The sequence below is a fragment of the Ictidomys tridecemlineatus genome, chromosome 4 (genome assembly GCF_052094955.1).
Source record: "Ictidomys tridecemlineatus isolate mIctTri1 chromosome 4, mIctTri1.hap1, whole genome shotgun sequence".
NCBI classification, from domain to species: domain Eukaryota; kingdom Metazoa; phylum Chordata; class Mammalia; order Rodentia; family Sciuridae; genus Ictidomys; species Ictidomys tridecemlineatus.
The window spans coordinates 179,579,417-179,599,630 of NC_135480.1; the positions used below are offsets into that span (position 1 = coordinate 179,579,417).

Sequence of the window (20,214 nt, forward strand, 5' to 3'; positions counted from 1 at the left end):
TATTGATCATATCTAACCATCCCTCTCTACCCTCTCCTTGCCCATACTCCAGCTCCTTCCAAATTCCTAGTAATTAGTTTTCTACTTTTCAGATTGACTTTTTTTGGCATCCACATGCACTACTAATCTTTCTGTTTGACTTATGTTACTTGGTATAATGTCCTCTAATTCCATCCATTTTTGTTGCAAATGATGGGATCCATTCTTCTTTATGGTTGAATAATGCCCCATTGTATATATAGATCACATTTTCTTTATCCATTCACCTGTTGGTGGGCACCTAGGTTGATTCTGTATCTTGGTTATTGTGAGAAGTCTGGCTGAAGTCATGACAGTTCCAATCTTTGCTCAATCTTGTATCTGATGTTCCTCTATCTTCTCAAATGCTTGTGATGCGGAGGGCTTTTGGATCAGAGTGAACCAGATGACTCCAACTTCCTAGCATTTGTAGGCTTGGTACTTAATTTCATTAGGCCTTTGTTTCCTAATTCATAAATTGGAAACAATACCTTCCAACAAGGGCTGGGGGGTAGGAAGATTACTGATAACAAATATAGTGTCTGACATTACCTTGGAGTCCTCAGTGAATTAACCCAGCATGTCCTCAAAGAATTTTAAGTTATTATTAATTCATGTGATCCAACAAGTATTCTCTCCCATCAACAACATCTCCTTTACTAGAGTTTAAGCTCTATGAAAAAACAGGGACTTGCTTTGTTCATTACTGTTTCTGTGTATCTACAACAGTGCCTAGATCATAGTGGATGCCCATTAAATACTTGTTTGAATCAGTGAAGTTCTAAACAATTGGACCTTGCTGTCTCAGGTCCTTCCTATTCTGGCTGGCATTCAGACTCTTACCTTGGCTTGCTTGGAGTGCTCCCCTGTCTCCTGGTTAACTCCCATTTATCCTCTAATCTTAGCACAAGCATCACATCTTCAGAGAAACCTCTGAATTTCATCTCTGTAACATTTAAAAATGTTGCAATTTTATTTTTATTTGTATTTAAATGTTGCAATTAACTTTGATTAGTATTTGACCTTAAACTTTGTAAGAACAGACATCAGGTCTGTTGGATACACCACAGAATTCTCATGGACTAGGAATAGACCCTCATTATCAATGTGCTGAATGAATGACTTTATCCACTCTCCTTTTTTTTTTTTTAAAAGATCCCTCTCTCGGTGGGGCTGGGGTTGTGGCTCAGTGGTAGAGTGATTGCCTAGCATGTGTGAAGTACTGGATTCGATCCCCGGCACCCCATAAAAAATAAGCAAATAAAATATATTGTGTCCATCTGCAACATATATGTACATATATATATATGTATATATATGTATGTATATATATATATAAATCCCTCTCTCTAGGAAGTGGGGTCAGTCCCAGGCTTGTGCCAGTGCTACACCATAAATCAACCCTTTCTCCTGTTTCTGGATGGAGCATTCTGACTCTCCCCCAGATGGGGTAATTTGTCAGCCCCCAGGTGTCTTATTACTGCTTCTCAGGACTTCATTATGCAGCTAGTCCATCCAGCAGGAGTTCCAGAAAAGCCACGATTTTGGCAGGGCTGGGAGTATGGGATGGGATTTGCCATTTACTCCTACCCTACCCTCGCTCTATTTATATTTAGTATTTATCACACTGTGTTGTAACTGTTAATTTTCAGATGTCTCACCATCCCCACACAGCTAGGGCAGGATTATCTCTTGCCACCAGAGGCTACTGTAATGCCTAGCATGCAACAAATGCTCATAAAAGTTTCTTGAAGGAATGCAATGTTTTTCATGAGTGAAGCTTTAATGAGGACAAGAACCAAGTCATAGGAAAGGGCGCACTGTCTCTGGCATTTTTCTTTTTAAGCCAAGAAATACCTTTCTATTTAGGTTAATTCTAATTTCAGTTTTTTGTTCTCAGAACTGAAAACGTTCTTCAAAACAGCAATAACTAATGGTATCCAAGTATAGGATCTCTGATAAGATTTTTGTACAAGATTATTCACCCCTCTCACTTACCTCCTTAAGAATAGACTTCCTAATCTCTTGTCTTTGGGCTCAACCCCAGGAGTAGTTTTAGCCTGCGGGATATTAGCAGACATGTACAAATGGCAGTGTAGAAAGTGCTTGCATGGTTGGGCCTGTCCCTGTGCAACACTGCCACATCCCTAATAGTTCCTTCTGGTAGCTGCTTCCACTTCAGCCAGGGTCTCAGAATGAATACTGGTGGAATAAACCAGAACTCAGTCTGCGTACTGGACCCAAGCCCAGTTGGATCTGAGAACTATACAGCCAGGCCTTGCCTTGACCTGTCAAGTCCCAGACAACCCCTATGAGACCCAAGAGAAATGATTATTATTTCATGCTGCTGATAATTTATGGTTGTTATGGAGCAATAGCTGAATAATCAAGATGAGGTCAGAGGTTTCCAAATATGACAGGACATTGAGTTATCTAGAGAACTTTAAAAGCAATGAGATACTTGAGCTTCACCCAGCCTGGAATGATGTTCAGAATTTACATTTCTTTTAAACTCTCAGAGTGGATTTTATGTACCAAGTTCCATATCATTTTGTTATCTGGTATTTTGGAACCACATAATATTAGAGTGTGATGAGGGTTTTATTAGATAACTTCTAAGATCCTCTTTTTCTGAGATTGTATGGTGAAAGTCAGAGAAATCATCTTTCTGAATTAGAGTCCTTTTCAATTTGAAAACTTTTTTTTTTTTTTTATACCAGGGATATTGAACTCAGGATACTTAACTACTAAGCCACATCCCCAACCCTTTATTGTATTTAGAGACAGGGTCTCACTGAGTTGCTGAGGGCCTTGCTAAGTTGCTGAGGCTAGCTTTGAACTTACGTTCCTCCTGCCTCAGCCTCCTGAGCTGCTGTTATTACAGGTGTGCACCACTGCACCCGGCTCACTCTGAAAACTTTTCAGAAATGTGTGTTGAATTTTTCTTACCTAATTTGGAGAAAGACACAGATGTAAATTAAATTATGATTTATGAACCCAGGGTTGTTTCCTTTTTATTTAAGTATTATCTACTCTTACTATTTCTGCCTGGGCTATGGTCAGTCAATGAATAAAAATTTAAGGCAGAATACTGGGGTTGGGAGTGCCAGGGAAGTAGCACAGGTAAAGTCAAGATTCAAAGAGCTGCTGAAGGAGTGCTCTGAGAATGAGCATTCCTCTGTGGCTTAGCAGTCAGGCACCTGGGATCACACCTAATTCAGGAAAGTCTGAAGTTCAGTTGTAGTTGTAACAACTGCCATGACACTGCTGACAGTTTAGAGGTTTGAGGCAAACCTTAATGTTAAAAACTGCAAATTTATTTATGCAAATAGCAGAATGAAGACATAAAAGGAAATAATTTTTTAAAATTTTAACAATAAGAAATTTTCACTGAAAAAATTCAGATCATAGCCAGGTGCAATGGCCCACACCTGTAATCCCAGCAGCTCAGGAGGCTGAGGCAGGAGGACTGCAAGTTTGAGGACAGCCTCAGCAATTTGGCCAAGCTCTAAGCAACTAAGTGAGACCCTGTCTCAAAATATCAAAGGGCTGAAGAGGTTACTCAGTGGTAGAGTACCCTGAGTTTAAAACCCTGCTTCCAAAAAAAAGTTCAGATCATACAGAAAAACATAAAGGCAAGGAACTATTTCTCATAAGCTATTTCTCAGAGATAACCATTGCTGTATAGTCATCTTGACTTTTTTCCTATGGATGTGTACACATGTACATTTTAGAAAAATAGGATTTTCTTATACACCCTCATTACTGCTTTTTTCCAGGTCAGTAAATATTAACCTAATGCTGTTAAAGCTGTATTATAGGCCAACATACTGAGATGTATCATACTTTATATTTAACTAGTCCCCACTGGTGGACAGTTAGGTTATATTTTACTATTGTAAAAAGGCTCTGGTAAACATCCTTATTTATATCTTTTTCTGATTTCTGTAGGATAAATTCCAATAAGTGGGATTGCTAGATTAAAGGGTAAATGCATTTTAAAGGTTTTTCATTCATGGTCAGATTGCCCTCCCAAAGAGTATAAATTAACAGCTGTAGGATTTGTCACTTCTTGTTAATCATCCTGGGGTGGGGACAGAATTTTATCTTATCTTTTATTACTAATGGCTTTAATTTTCTTTTCACATATTTATTGTCTACACTTTTTTTGTGAATAAGCCAGTCAGCTTTTTATTATTATCTGTTTATGTAAGTATTTTGTCTCATTTTTACACTGAAGGCATTTTTCCTGATGTGGCTTTCTTTGTGGTTTTCCCACACATTTCTTAATTTTACGAGTTAAACTGGTGAGTTTTTCAAAGAGACTTAAAAATTCTCTGAGATAGGAGGCAGTATAATGGAATGAAGAGGGCAGAAGACTTTCCAAGAATTCAGTCCAGGATCTTATGTCTGGGTTATCACCTAGCAAGATGTGGCCTGAAGAACACTGGTCTGAGAAGCAGATCATGAAGTCTCTGGGTCCCAACTTCCTCATCGGTAGATGTAAGGCTGTAAAGAAGAACTGGAGAGAAACGCATGCAGAGAGCTTCCTCCAGGCCTGGGACCCAGCAAGTCCTCTCTAAATCTTGGCTGTTATTAGGGGGAGAGAGCAATACAGACTTTCCAAAGTATTTTAATTTCAGTCGGTGTGGCGCATCTGGAAACCCCGTGCGGGTGAGGTCCTAGAGATTCAGCCATTCACGTAGCATCTCATCTCTGTGAGCCGCACGGCTGGAGTCGGAACTTGGGTTCCAGTCCCGATCCTGCCCATTTTTTTGGTGTGTGACCTTGGACAAGTCACCTTTTCCTCTCCGCGGTCGTTTCTTCACCTGGAGAACAGAGGGTAGCCCACCTGCCCCTCTTTTCCAGCGTTTCAAAACGTTTGACGGAAACGCTTCAAAAACGCTCACAAAGGGCGGCGACGACGTCTGTTCGGGAAACCCGGCAGGCTGGGTCACCTCGGCACCGCGAAGCCCACCGGGCGGCGGAGAGGTGCGCGCCCCCCGCCCGGCCCCCGCCCCGCCGCAGGAACAATAGCAGCCCCGGAGGCGTTGCCGGCCGCGGGCGGGGGCGGAGCTGTCGGCGCGGGCGCTGGGGGTGTGCGCGGGGCGGGGTCGCAGCCACCCCTCCCGCCGGCGGCTCCGTCACGCGCCCCTCACCGGGCGGGCCGGGGTCTTTGTGACGCGGTGGCGACGGCCGCGGACACAAAGGGAAGGGAGCCGACGAGCGAGGGGCTGGGCCTGCCCCCGCCCCGCGACCCCCGCCCACCGCGCGCGCGCCCGCTCGCGCCCCTGGTCTCCATCTCCCCCACGCGGGCTCGCACCCTCGCGCGCTCCCTCGCGCGCCCGCGACCCTCGCACGCGCTGGGACCCACCGACTTCGTCCCGAGCGCTGCGGGCCGGGGCCTGGCGGGCGCTGCGTGTGGGGCGGGGATGCCGAGGGGCTGCTCCCGGGTGCAGCGGCGCGGCTGCTAGGAGGCAGAGAGAGGCGGCGGCGGGGCTCTGGGCGCGCGGCTGGATGCCCCCGGCCTGCAGCTCCCTGCACTTCCCGCCGTCCAGGGGCGCCAGCCATGGGCGCCGCGGCCGCTGAGGGGCCGCTCCGGCTGGCTGCCGCGCCCCCGCTCGCCTTCTGCTGCTACACGTCGGTGCTTCTGCTCTTCGCCTTCTCTCTGCCCGGCAGCCGCGCTTCCAACCAGCCCCCGGGTGGCGGCAGCGGCGGCGGCGGGGACTGTCCCGGTGGCAAAGGCAAGAGCATCAACTGCTCAGGTAGGACCGGCCGGAGCCCGCCCCGGGGCCCCTCCCTCCGCCGTCGCCCGGTTCCGGGTTCTCGCGGCGGGGCTGGGAAAGACCCTGGCGCGAGGGCGGAGGGCAGGGCGCGAGCGTGCGGTGCTGGCTTGGGGACCGGCGTTGGGGACGGGGAGTGGCCTGCGTGCGTCCGTGGATGTCGGGTGGCTGGGCGAGGGCGGCCCGGCTCCTGGCGAGCCGGCGGGGCTGGACCCCGCGGGGCGGGCGGCCGGGGCTCCCGGCGTGGTCGTGGGTGTGCTCGCGGGAGCGCGTGTTTGTGTTGTGAAGGTTCCCGGGAGGGCGGCCGGCCCCAGGCTGGCGTCTGTGGGAGAGCGCTGTGGTGGAGATGGTGAGGGGCTGGGGTCGAGGCGCAGGGGCAGAGGAGTGCCCCGAGGTCTCCGGCTCTTGTAGGAAACGGAACGGGTGGCCCGAGGGCGCGGGTGGCGGTAGAGAGAGTGTGTGAGAGACCCTCGGGTTCAGAGGTGGGATGGGGTCTTGAAGTGTCCCCAGGTCTTTGGATGTGGGGAAAGACCCAGGGCTCAGAAAGTGACCCGTGTTTTTGTGTGTTGTGTGTGGATGAAGCCTGGGGCTCAGGTAGTCCCCCTGGCGTTTGCATTGAGGAGGAGGGATAGGAGTCCTAGAGTGAACCCCATTTACAGAGGGAGGGGGCCAGGGAGTCATCTTGTGTGGGGTTGGGGTATAGAAACAGGTAATTTAGGCCTCAGAGAGTGCCCCCTGTGAAGCAAAGCGTAACCCTGAGTTATTAAGATGGTTGTGCAAAGAGGAGAGGGTGATGTGCTTGTGTCTCTCTTTTTTGCCAGAGGGAGAGCCCAGAGATTGGCAGCCAGGGGAGCTAGGGAATGACCTCTCCCCTCTCTCCAAGGCCGCCTGCCCTCCCACAGCTGTTGGAAACAAAGAGCTTGCTGGGGCTTTAATGGATGACACTGGGGAGGAGGGTACCGGGCATTTAAGTTTCCTCTTCCTTTCTAAAGGGGTCCCAGAGGAACCCAAGGATTCAGGCCTGGGGCAAGGAAAGGCATCCAGGTCTCTTCCGGGGTGAGGGTGGGTGGGTTGGTCCTGAGGCTGGCCTAGTAGATGCTACTAATTATAAGATAATCCTTACTAACTTGTCCTTTTATCAGTTCTCAATCCACCACTAGTCTTTAAACCCAGGGAAAGGGAGAAGAAGGATGGACTGGAGGCCACCAGGAATCTGCTGGCCGGCCTGCCAGACAACCTTTGTACCTTCTGGCTCTGAAGAGGCATTGTTTTGGGGTAGAGGGGAGGGCTGATGAAGGAGCAAGAGAGGGGTCTCAGCCCAGGGCTAAGATTTTGGCCTGCTGTTTGTTTGAAGGCCTAAAACCTTTTAATAATTTCACATGGTATGTTTTATGGGAGGGGGGGAGGGGGTTTGACAACAGTTAACAATGGCATGTCCATTAAAAGCCTTTCCATCCATGAAATAACTTTTTCTAATGGTAAGTGGGATATGAGATAGGGCTTCAATAAGTAAGCATACTTTATTTAAGAATAAAAGCAATTTGTATATTAGAGTGCCTTTTTAGAAAAAACAAATATTGGTTATCAAACTTGCAAGTGATCACACATGTCAAAATATTTTACAGACTAATATGCTATGGTTATTTGTTTTTGCTAAGCAAAGTTGTCTTTAACAAAATATGGTGTGTATTGGTTGATTTTCTTTTTTTTTTTTCCTGTATGCCTTCTAACTCTTTAATGCAGAGGTTGTTTTAAAAAGGAAATAGAGAACTGGAAACCCACATGATGTGGGGAAAAGGGCATGGGATCTAGGAGTCATGGCCATTGGTAAAAAGCAGCTGGGTAACTTGGGGCAGGTTATTTAATTTTTTTGTTTTTGGTTTCTTTTATTATAAGAGAGTCTTCGATTTAATAATATCAGAGCCTTCTTTCAAGGAATATTTGTGACTGATAAAAATGTCAATAAATTAGACTGATCAAATAAAACGTTTTCTAGTCCTAAGAGACACTTGAATGACTCTAGGTCTGAAGCTAAAGTATTAACTAAATGACATTTATAGATTCTTTTTGTAACTGTTAAAGGATGAAGACTGGGAAAAATTCATATGGAAATTCGTGTGTTTTTTAATTGATGAACTTGAGAACTATTTGAGACAGCCTGGATATAAGCATCTGTTAATGCAGTTGAAGATTGTGTAGGTCTTTTAATGATGTTATATACTTATTCATGTATTTGAGTTTTAAAATCTAAATGCTGGCCCTGACTTCTGTGGACTTTCATTTTTGCTTTTGGATCACCACTTCAGCCCACCATGACTCTTCTGGAGCCTTATTCTGTCTGACCGTGTATGTTGGGCCACTAAGCTTTGAGGCATGTACAAAGTGAAGAGCAGGTCTATGACTTTATTAATTTTTTAATTAAATTAACAGAAGTTATGTAGATTGTGGGAAAGGGTGGAACCCTGTGATGTTTACTGGAGACTTCCTATAAAGTTGGTTGATGTTGATACATGAGTCACTGAGATGTTCAACCAGCTATAAATCCTCTTGGTTGAGTTTAACAGATTTTCCAGCTACCGCTGTTCAACATTATCCATTTTGTTTATCATACACTCATTAAAAGATTTGGTCAGATTGTCTTGTTAGAATCAGTTGTGTAAATGTCTATATCATCTTTTTTTTTTTTTTTCCATTTTAGTAATCCTATCAAAAAGCAAAGGTGTGGAGCTTGCCTTAGTAAAGGTCCCCGTGGTGGCTTTCTATAAACTGTATCCAAAGACTTGTTATTTACTCATTCTAGAATTTTTCAGCTAATATGTGGCAAGAAAACCCATAGATGCTTTTCTGGATTTTCATGTCCCCTTTTTTGAAGATTGAGGATGCATTCTTTTCATTTCTGACTCCTGCTGCCTTGTCAAGGTAGCTTAAATAACTACTGGTTAGAGTAATTTTTTTTTTTTTGTCAGATGTGAAAGTTTTCTAAGTATTGTGCAGTGTTATATTTGATCAGAAAGTAGATACTTTTGAACTAGTTTCTGTCCACTATCCAAGCTACTCATCTTAGATGTTGGCTCCCTTTTGTTAAAATTCTAACCTTCCCAGTTTGAAGATCAGGCTCCTTCATGAAGACAAGCAAAGAAGCTGAATGGGTCTGCATTGTCCTTTCATCTTTTGATATTACAACATCTTCCCTAAGCAGTGGGTCCTTTGTTTATGTCTTCTTGCTCTAAATAGCCCTTTTTTGTTGTTTTCTTGCCTCAGTATGCCACTCATTCTGGACAGGCTTATTGGTTATTACCTTTGATTTTTTTTATCTTTTTATTTTCCTTTCAAATTCTAACATATGAGAAAGTACTTTATTCATTCAAAGAAAAAAAGTTTGGCACCACATGACATTTATGAAGAAAGGTGGACTTTGAGCTCAGGAGACCAGGTAATCCAAAATGTGTGATTTTTTTTTCCACTTCTAACATGAATAAGTGATTTTTTAATTTAGAATTTTTTTTTTTCCTTAGGGTGTTTGAGATGAACAAATGGGGCGAAACATATGAGGCATTTCTATCTTAGGGAATTTGCGAAAGTGGCAGAAGAACACATGAAGAGCCCAATAAGTAGCATTTGGTGATAGACATAAGGTAGAGAATTTGAACTAGGTTTTAAAAATGTCACAGAAGTGGAGCTGGGGTTGTGGCTCAGTGGTAGAGTGCTTGCCTAGCACAAGTGAGGCACTGGGTTTGATCCTCAGCACCGCATAAAAAATAAAGTTTTTGTATTCATCTACAAATAAAAAATATTTCAAAAAAATGTCACAGCAGTTAAACATGGGTCCTCTGGATTGTTATATGATGGTAAGAATGGCTTGTGCTATATGGATAGAATAAATGTCAGATTAAGAGAAGTGCCATTTTAGAGGGAATTTAGAATTTTGGGGGATAAAAAAGTGAGGTTTTCTAATTATTGTGGAATCTGGATCAGGACACTTTTCTTCTAGATTCCTGGATATTAATTAATTTAGTGAAATTTGATTTACTATGATATACTAGATGTTAAGGTAAATATATGTGAGGCATCTCTGGCCTCCAGGGCCAGAGTCTGACAGAGGTAGTTGGCCTCTAACAAATGTGTTCTGGTGGAAATGTCTGCTTAGTAGTACATCTGGGTCTGCCTTCTCTCCACTAACAATCATTTATTGAATACTGGTAGCATTTAAATTTCTTTAAAGGTGTACAGTTTAGTGGTTTTTAGTATATTCACAAAGTTAGACACTAATTCCATAACATTTTCTTCAACCCCAAAAGAATCCCAATGCCTGTCAACAGTCACTCTACATTTCTACTTTTCTCTGTCCTCTGGCTGCTACTAATTTACCTTGTGTTTCTATGGATTTTCCTATTCTGAATAAAGACAATATGTTGTCTTTTGTGTCTATTTCTTTCACTTACCATAATGTTTTTAGTGTTCATCCATATGGTAGTGTGTATTAGAAATTCATTTCTTTTTATGATAATAATATTCTGCTGTATGGCTGTACCATATTTTGTGTATCCATTGCTCCATTAATGGATATTTGAGTTGTTTTTAATTATGAATAAAGCTGCTGTAACATTTATATACAAGTTTTGTGTAGACTTATGTTTTCAGTTCTCTTAGGTGTACAAGAGTAGAATTGATGGGTCACATGGTAACTCTGTTTAACATTTTTGAGTAATTGCCAAAGCATTTTATGCTTCCCATTATTAATGTCTGAGGGTTCCGTTTCTTCACATTCTATGCTTGTTTTTTTTTTTTTTTTGGTATAGCCATTCTAGTGGGTATGAAGTTGTGTACTACTGTGATTTTGATTTGCATTTCCTTAGTGATTAATGATGTTAAGCAAATATTCATGTGCTTATTGGCCTTTGTATATCTTGTTTGAAGAAGTATCTATTCAAATCCTTTGTTGGGTTTGATTTGACATCTTGGTTTAATCATTTCCTTGGTAAATCATATTAGGCAATACCCACAACTATTATACAAACACTCAAATTGGTAGGTTTGCTGTAGTTGGCATGTGTATCATTTGATTTTTCTGTTCTCTAAGAGTTAGTTGTATATATTTAAACTTATGTATGCCACTGGTACTTGTGAATATAATTTAATAAATATTACACAAATCAAGAAATATGGATACAAAGTTATTTTTATGAAATGCTTTGGAAAGACTTGATGAAGGCATGGTGCTGAAAGAACTGCCTTTGAGCGAATTGCATTTGTGATCAAGAAAACTTAAACTGTGAGAGAGCTCTGTCAGTTTTTAAATGGATTTCCCAGAAAACATTTCAATTATTTCTAAGTCCCTGTTTTACTTAAAGGCAAGGGACAACATAGACAATGGATTATCAGAGTAGTTTATCTACATACTCATGCTCAAAGAAAAGGTATATATTTGAAGTAAAAATGGTTAAAATATGTATTGTTTGTGAATAATTTTCTGCTTTAACTGATTTTTGATTGATCAGTGATCATTATTTATGCTCAAAAGGAGGGTTTCCACTGTGACGGTGCCCGAAGGAAGGAACAGATACAGTGTTGGGGAAATGAATAATTCTGATTCTAGAAATTAAAAGTAGTTTCCCAGAGTAAGTGGCACTTGAATTGGGTTTTAAGACAGAGTTGAATGATAGCTTGAAACATTTTTGCCTCTGAGGCCTTTGTTGTTGATATTCCTTTTGCCTGGGACTTTCTTGTTCCAGTTATTTATCCCTTCATCTTCAGTCTTTGCACCTTCAAAATGATGCCTTAAAATTGCAATTTTTTGGGGACTGAGGTTGTGGCTCAGTGGTAGAGCACTTGCCTAGCACATGCAGGGCCCTGGGGTTTGATCCTTAGTACCATATAAAAATAAATAAAAGGATTGTGTCCAACTATAACTAAAAAATAAAAAAATCAATAAAATTGCAACTTTTTGCACCTCTCATCCCGTCTTCTCCTCTCCCATCTTAATCTTCCTTCATGCTTTTTTCTTAACATCAAAGTACCTTTTCCTGTGTGACTTACTACACATTTTACTTATTATCTGTTTCCTTTATATAGCTCCTTGAAGGTGGGGATTTTTGCCTCTTTGGTGTAGTGTTGTATAGACAGTGTGTAGCATAGTGTCTGGCACAGTTAATTGCCCATTGGATATTTATTTGTGGGATGGATTAAAGACAGAATGAACAGAGCAACTGAGAAGAGTTGGGAAGGGTATTCTAGGCCGAGGAAATGGCAAGTCTTGAAGGTGAGAAAGTGAAGACAGTGTTTTGGGAATATTGCCCTGGGGCGAGGGGGCAGGAATGAAGGCAGGAGATGCTGTACAAGTTGCCACCATTAGTGGAAGGGCTTTTAAGGCTAATGTAAAAGTTTGGCATTTGTTCTCAAGAGCAAGGTAGGCTTTTAAAGGGTTGGACATTGTGATTTTAGAAATAGTCTGTAATTGGGGAAGATGGAATTATGAAGGAACTGGAAGCATGGTGAAAAATAATAATGGACATGGGGAAAATTAAGAGAACTGTTGGCCTAGGCAGTGTTTGAAAAAGTTGCATTGGTTGTTAACCATTAAAAATCTACAGAACTGGGGCTTCTGTAATCCCAGCGATTAAGGAGGTTAAGACAGGAGGGTTGCAAGTTCTGGGACAGCCTCAGCAACTTAGTGAGGCCCTAAGCAACTTAGGGAAACCCTGTCTCAAAAAATAAAAAGGGCCTGGGGATATGGCTCAGTGGTAAAGTACCTCTGGGTTCAATCCCCAGTACCAAAAAGAAAAGAAAAAAAAAGAAGAGAGGTTTCACTTTAAAGGCTGGATTTCTGCTTTCTCTTGTAAACTTGGACTTTCCAGAAGCTTTAGGTGCTCTTTCCACATAGCCAGAATGAACTAGAGTCACCACTTCTTTACTCTGATGGCCCTCATCCAACTTATCTGTTTCCTTCACTTTTTTCTGCCTTAGCCTCTGCTGTTGGGTGAACTGTGATGCTCTTAATTTGGAATGGAGAGCCTGTTTGGAGTAAATGAACATTCCTTCTCTCATTCCTGTTATTCATAGTTGCCAAGTTCATACAAATCCTTATTTCTGTAGTGCCTTGTCCTACCTGTCTGAACTCCTTTCCTGCCTATATTTGTAACTTCCGTTGCACTCTGTTCTTTCTCTGAATAATAATCCATTGTGTGGATAATATCACATTTTATTTCATTTGCGTTGTTGCACTTTTTGGCTATTATAGATGGTGCTGCTCTGAACAGTCATATACAAATTTTTGTATGGACATATGTTTTCAGTTCTCTTGGGTATGTATATACCTGAAACCAAGAAAAAGTCCAATTTGGCTGCTGCTTGATAAGGCCAGTGACTCCAGAGAGTGACAAGTGAGAGGAGAAGAAAGAGCTTTATTCAGTAGTAGCCAAAGAATGGAGAAGCAATAGTGCTTGCAAACAGCTTCTCAACTTCTAGGGAGTTAAGGAGTTACAGATATGGGGTAAGAATAACCAGGATGGAGATAGGCTAATAAAGGGGAGGATTATTTATGCCTGTTTTAGGAATAGTTATCCTCTAGGAACTCAGGTGCCACCTGTTTTCACTTCTTTTATGGTCTTCTGTTTCTGGTCATGGTGGCTGTAGGCGTCTAAAACCTGGGCCACAAAGGAGACAGACACAGTATGAAGACAGAAATGCCAGGCCTGTTTCTCTTGTCTAGTCATCCTGTTGGATGTCTGCAGGCCCAAATGAAGAGGTAGTGTCTTCAGCAAAAGCAGCCTTGATGTCCCTGGGAAGTAGCCTAGGCAACCATTGTCATCATAACCCGCATGCAGAGGTGTTATCTAAAGCAAAGCTCGTGGGAGAGTAATAATATATTGCTCAGTTGTGTGACCTCCAAAAATGATTTTTAAGTCAACTAAGAGCAAATAAAGCTAGAAGGTTTGTTTATTTATTTTTTCTTGGGTAATACACCTTGGAGTAGAATTTCTGGGTCACATGGTAACTTGAGCATTTTGCAGAACTGCCTGATTGTTTTTCAGGATGGTGGCACCATATATTTTCACCAGTCATGTATGTGTGGTCTCTCTTCTGTAGCCTCACCAACATTTGCTACTGTCTTCCAAAATTATAACCAACCATTTTTATTTAAATTCATATTTGCTATTAATTTTCCTTATTTTTGGGGGTACTCCATTTTTGGGGGGTTTGAGGTACTGGAGATTTAACCAGTTTGCTGCTTAACCACTGAGCTACATCCCTAGCCCTTTATATTTTTACTTTTGGTACCAGGGATTGAACCCAGGGGTGCTTAAACACTGAACCACATCCCCAACCCTTTTAATATTTTGTTTAGAGCCTATCTTGCTAAGTTGCTAAGGCTGGTTTTGAACTTGCAATCATCCTGCCTCAGCCTCCCAAGCCACTGAGATTACAGGTGTGCTCTACTGCCAGGCTCCTTTTTATTTTTAATTTTGAGACAGGGCCTCACTAAGTTGCTGAGGCTGGCCCTGAACTTGTGGTTCTTCTGCCTCAGCCTCCCGAGTTGTTGGGAATGCAGGCAAACACCACCATGGCTGGCTCTTCTGTGGTTCTTTAATTCGATTTCTTTTAAGCTGGGTTAGGTCACTTCAAGCATTTATTCTTCCCCCCTCCTTTTTCACATTGTTAGAAACATTGTTTTAACAGAACTATTTTCATTATTCCTTTATTAATTCTATTATTAGCTTCTCTCATGGGAGAAATGAGGTATGAGGAACTTGGCATACTTTTCATGTATTTTAAAATTCTGTTTAAATCTTAAAATCCTCCTAGTGTATACTTTTATTAGGTGACTTCATTTATTGTAAATCCTTTGTTACTATTCAAGTCCATTTATTTTTAAAAAGTGTCATATATTTTCCATGGCTCAGTTGCCCCATCATTTTTTCAAAAGTCAGTTAAGGTTGTCAAGCTCTTAACATTCTATTCTGCCTTCAGAAACTCTGGGAAGGTATTATATTTTCAAGCACAACTTCATTTCTCTCACTTTTTATGCAAATACTCATTCTTCTCTGTGGTTGAAAAAAAGTGTGTGGGGGGGAACATACACTTTTTTCTTCTTCTTTTTTTTTTTTGTTAAAAGTATATAATCTATGTAGAAAAATTGAGGAATATGGAAAAATATAAAACAATCTATAATTGCCATTTTCTTCTGTAATATGTCTCTTTCTCTTTCTTTTGTGGTACTAGGGATTGAATCCTTTGGTATGCTACCACTGAGCTGCATCCAGAGCTCTTTTTATTTTTTATTTTGAGACAGAGTTGCTAAAGGACCTAGCCAGGGTGGCCTTGAACTTGTGATCCTTCAGCCCTCAGTTTCCCAAGTGGCTCAGATTATTATTCTGTAATCTCTTAATGTTTATGCTGAAATTCATTTGATAACAGAAAAATTTTGCTTTCTTAAAAAAATATTAGTTGTTTGCTTTGATTTTTTTTTTTCTACTTGTACTGGACCTACTGTTAGAGGTTACATCTTCTTTTGAGATTTTGAAGTTCAGTTTATTTTGCTGTATCAGTTTTCATCTAATATTGTTTGCAAGTGAAACTAAACTGCTGATGTTCCTGTTAACAATTTTGTTGTTCACAGCCTAATTGATATCTTTAGATTCTCTTTTGTTCACAAGTCAGCTCAGTCTTACATCTGTCCATTTATTTATTTATTTAGTGTCTGTTCATTTTTCATAGCTTCTCTACTGCCTACCTCTTTAAAGTGGTTTGAGAAAATTTTTAGATACTACTGATGATGGTATTACCTTTTATTATTTGCTTCTTAAGTTTAAGCATAAGCACTTCCTAAATTACGATTTAATTAAATCTAGGCATTTTTTTTTCTTTTTTAACTCTACTACTACAGTTTGCTGGGGTTTAAGGTTGTACTAATGTCTTTTTAAGTTTGATTTTTGGTAGTTTCAGCCAAGGAGGAAGAAACATCTTTTACGGTTTCTCAATGCTATTTTGTATGAGCGTCATTTGATTTATGTGGTCTGATGAGAGATTATTACACCAATTTTTACTCTAGGAAAAAGTTCTCCAGTGCCAATTTGCCAGTTGTTTTATGGTCTTTTGTCTCTGTGGGTGAGTTCCTTGAGTTCTGGCCCTGTTCTATTAGTCTTGCAGACACTAAGGAAAAGTGGTTAGAAATAGAAGGCATTCTTTTTTTTTTTTTTAAATAGCTGTAGATGGATAGCATGCTTTGCTTTATTTATTTATTTTTATGTTGTGATAAGGGTTGAACCCAGTGCCTTACATGTGCTTAGGCAAGCGCTCTGCCACTGAGCTACAGCCCCAGCCCTTTTTTTCTTTTTAAAAAAATTAAAAAAAAATGTTTAGTGCATTATAGTTACACATAATAGTGTAGTTTATTTTGACATATTCATAAAATGCATACAGCGTAGTTTTCTCTATTCCAATTCCAAGTACAATCCCATTCCTTCTCTTCTTTCCTCCCTAAAAGGCATTCATTCTTCTTTTGTTTAGGTACATTTATTAATTTTTAAAAATTGTTAATTAAGGAAGCCTGTTAAATGTACTTGCAAAATCCTAAAATATATATGTAAACATGTATATATAATTTAATAACCTTTTGTTCACTTTCACAGTGGGTCTTAGTCTTCTCTCCATTTCATATCCCTACATGTATTTCTACACTTTAATATCTGTGTAGTATTTTATCAATAATTTGTTTAATTACTTCCTAACACATGGACACTTAGGTTGGTTTCCTGTTTTTCATGTTAACAGTCTTGTGTATATTTTTTGGTATTTTTTTCTTTTATCTTCATCATCATTTCTTAGAAATAGAACAGTTGGGTAAAAGGATAAAGATAACTAAAATTGCAATACATATGGTCACATGAGAAGTTTGCTAATATGTACACTCACAGTGGGTTAAAGTGCTCGTTTTTCCACACCTTTTCCCAACATTGATGCTAATAAAAAAAAAAAAAACAGTAGCCAACACTTATTTTAGCACTTATTATATGTCACACACTGCTCTAAATACCTTTGTATTTTTATTTGATCATTAGCATTATGAGAGAAGTATTATTACTATGGGCCCAGAAGTGGTAATTATTAAGGTTACACAGATGGTAAGTGAGAGAACCAGGGTAGCCTCTTCAACACAAAATTATAAAGCTTCTTTATTGTTAAATTTTACCTAAATATAAATACTGTGATTGTTTTGTCTGATTTTTTTAAAAAAATTATTTTTAGTTGAGATAATTCACATAGTGTAAAATTCATCATTTTAAAGTATAATTCATTGATTTTGGTACATTCATTCTCTTGCACAACTGTCATCACTATGTGCTGTCTAATTACAGAACATTTCCATCACTCCAGAAAGAATCTCTTGTCACTACTAACCATCAGTCCTACCCCTCTTCCCTATCCCCTGGAAATCATGTAGAGACTGCTGTCTAAAGCTTTACCTCTTCTGGGTGTTTTATATAAATAGAATCAGAAAATGTGTGGACTTTTTGTGCCTGACTTCTTTCCTTAGCATAGTACTTTGAAGCTTCTTACATGCTACAGCATGTAATTGTTTATCTAATTTTAAAAGTACTACAAGATCATCATAAAAATGAATTCAGAAAAATACAGAATAATGAAGAAAAGTTAAAATCATTATTATCATTTGCAGTACTGGGGAAAAGTACTGCAAATGATAATAATGAAACGAAACCAGGGGCTTAACCATGCTTGGCAAAGTCTCTACCACTGATCTACATTCCCTGTGAGATAGCTATCCATCTATTTATCTTTCAGATTTTTTATGGGCATTAAAAAGTTTGTGTTGTATATTATAAAAAATACTGCCTTTTAAAAATCTCAATGTATCATATCAGAAAATGGATTTTTTGTGATTATTTTTAATAACATAAGAGATTCAGTATTGATCTACTGAGAAGGAAACATGTTACAGGTTTGATAAGCTATTGTTAGAACCTGAGATTCCGAACCAGAGGGAGGGAAGGAGAGATGATCACTGTTTCCTGGGGCTTTCCCTAGGACTGGAGACGTCTGGAACCATCCTGCCTTTAATACTCCATCTGGGATCCAGGTCTGTTCTTGCATCTGATCCTGCAGTAGCTGTCCTCTCTGTCACCTTGCCTGAAGCATCCTGACAAGGCATTTAGAATTGAAGTGTAGGCAGCAGGGAAAGCAGGTGTAGGGGTGGAGGATTGACAGGATCAAAGTGTTGTTTAACAAAGGGTAGTTTGGCAGTAGCAGGCAGAATGGAATAAAAAATATTGGAGTCACATAATTGTGTGGTGTATGTAAAATTTCTTTCCTTAAATATAGCTGAGAATTTTTAGTTACCACTGCTGTTGATGCTTTTAATATTAATGTAAACTGCTTTTGATTTTGTATCATGAAATATTAAATAAAGTTTATTTTCTCCCTCACATCTTTATAGAAGGTAAATACTATAATATGGTTAATTTAATGAACAAGTTAAAGAAAATTTAATTTGTGTGTGCTGGGAATTGAACCCAGAGCCTCATGCATCTGAGTTATACCCCAGCTCAAGAAAATTTAATTTTTAATTCTTTGATTTGCTGGAACTTGAAGCCAATATTTATAACATCTATTGCTTAATTTTACCCCAAATTATATTTTCAGTGATTCTTGTCCTTAAAGCTTCTCTTCAGATTGGTTGGGAGTTGTAGTCATAAATGAGGAAAAGAAAGTGATTCTTTGTTATGCGTCATACATATTCTAAGTACATTATATCCTTAAAACATTATAATACTAAGGGAAAGTGATTACCTAAAAGGTGAAGAACTAGCATGTGTTACATAACAGACTGTCTCAGCAGTGATTTGAAATCACACCCCCTCCATTAAAAATAATATCCAACATATAAACTTGAAAAGAGGAAAAAAATCACCTGCTGTTCAACTGGTATTAATACAGATGCTGTTTCCATTTTTGTTTTTTCGGGGCTGGATTTTCTTACATGTGTTTTTTATGTCTAATTGCAGGTATGTATATAGTTTTATGTTTTTGTTTTCATTTTTAACACTGATATCTTCATAATATTATATGTCGTGATACATATCTTTAACTTGCTGTATAATATTCCATGGCTATACTATACCATTTCCTGGTGAGGGATATTGTAAATGTTTAAATATTTAAAATATTTCTGCTGTTTTTCGTATAGAGATCATAGAATTGGTTTGTCTGATTGGATACAAGTTCAGGAATGAGCTGGGCTTGTTTTGGGTGTGGAATCATTCAGCATTGGTCCTGTTGGATTAGATTGGTGTCCTTTTCTGAAAAGGGTATGGTTCCCCAGAAATTTTTAATATCTAGACAGTGAGTATAAACTCATTGAAATTTTGTATTTAAGAACAAAGTAAAATGTGTCTTATGTGGAGACAGTAAGAAGTCAACTAGAGGTGATTTCCACATTAGAGAGTTATTAATTTATAGGACTTTCCCTAGCAGTGCCCTGAAGACTAGAAACAGCACTGGCAAAAGCAGATGACATGGCTTTAATAAGAGTGGGGAAGCCAGGTTAAACACTTGAAGTAGTGGGTGCATGAGAATGCGGTGAGAGCACCAAGATGGGTTGATGGCATGATGGGCAGCTAAGGGCAGAACATTTTATGTACAGTAGGAGCCCTCTTGTCATGGTTCTATAAGATTATTTTTTTCTTTGGGAAGGTGGTTATTGGGGATTGAACTCAGGGGCACTCGCCCTCTGAGCCACATCCCCAGCCCTATTTTGTATTTTATTTTGAATCAGGGTCTTGACAAGTTGCTCAGGACCTCACTAAGTTGCTGAGGGTGACTTTGAACTCGAAATCCTCCTGCCTCGGCCTCCCAAGCCTCTGGGATTACAGGTGTGTGCCACCATGCCTGGCCCTTAAGATTCTTGATAGTTGGTTGAGAAAGTTAAGTGGGGAGTCACAAAAATGATTTATAAATGCATGTGGCATTTTATTTTGATTTAAAAATAAATTTTTTTTTTTTTTTTTTTGGTACCTGGAATTGAACCCAGAGGCGCTTAACTACACTGGCCACATCTCTAGCCCCTTTTCACACTTTATTTAGAGATAGGCTTAGGGCCTTGATAAGTTGCTGAGGTTGGCTTTGAACTCTTAATCCTTCTGCAACAGCCTCCAGAGCAGCTGGGATTATAGGTGTGCACCACTGTGCCAGGCATAAGTAGTTATCTAATAAATGATATTTTGAAAGAGGGCGCAGAATTATTTCTTGAATTGTTTCCTCTTTTTTGAACAAAATGTACATATACATATATTTTCCTCCTAGTAATGAGGATCAAACCCAGGGCCTTATGCATGCTAGCAAGCACTCTTCCACTGAGCCATATTCACAGCCCTTAAAACACATTTTTTTTAAAAAAAAA

The 20,214-nt window shown here is 40.1% G+C and overlaps 1 protein-coding gene across 1 annotated transcript in view; it reads left to right on the forward strand.

Annotated features, from left to right (window-relative positions):
* Window positions 1-5,148: 5,148 nt before the first annotated feature.
* Window positions 5,149-20,214, forward strand: part of Tmeff1 (transmembrane protein with EGF like and two follistatin like domains 1) — a 90,179-nt gene continuing 75,113 nt past the window's right edge. Inside the window, exon 1 of the mRNA XM_078047879.1 lies at window positions 5,149-5,783. Within this exon, the coding sequence (XP_077904005.1) occupies window positions 5,588-5,783 (196 nt within the window). The 5' untranslated portion in view covers window positions 5,149-5,587. The remainder of the gene's footprint in view (window positions 5,784-20,214) is intronic.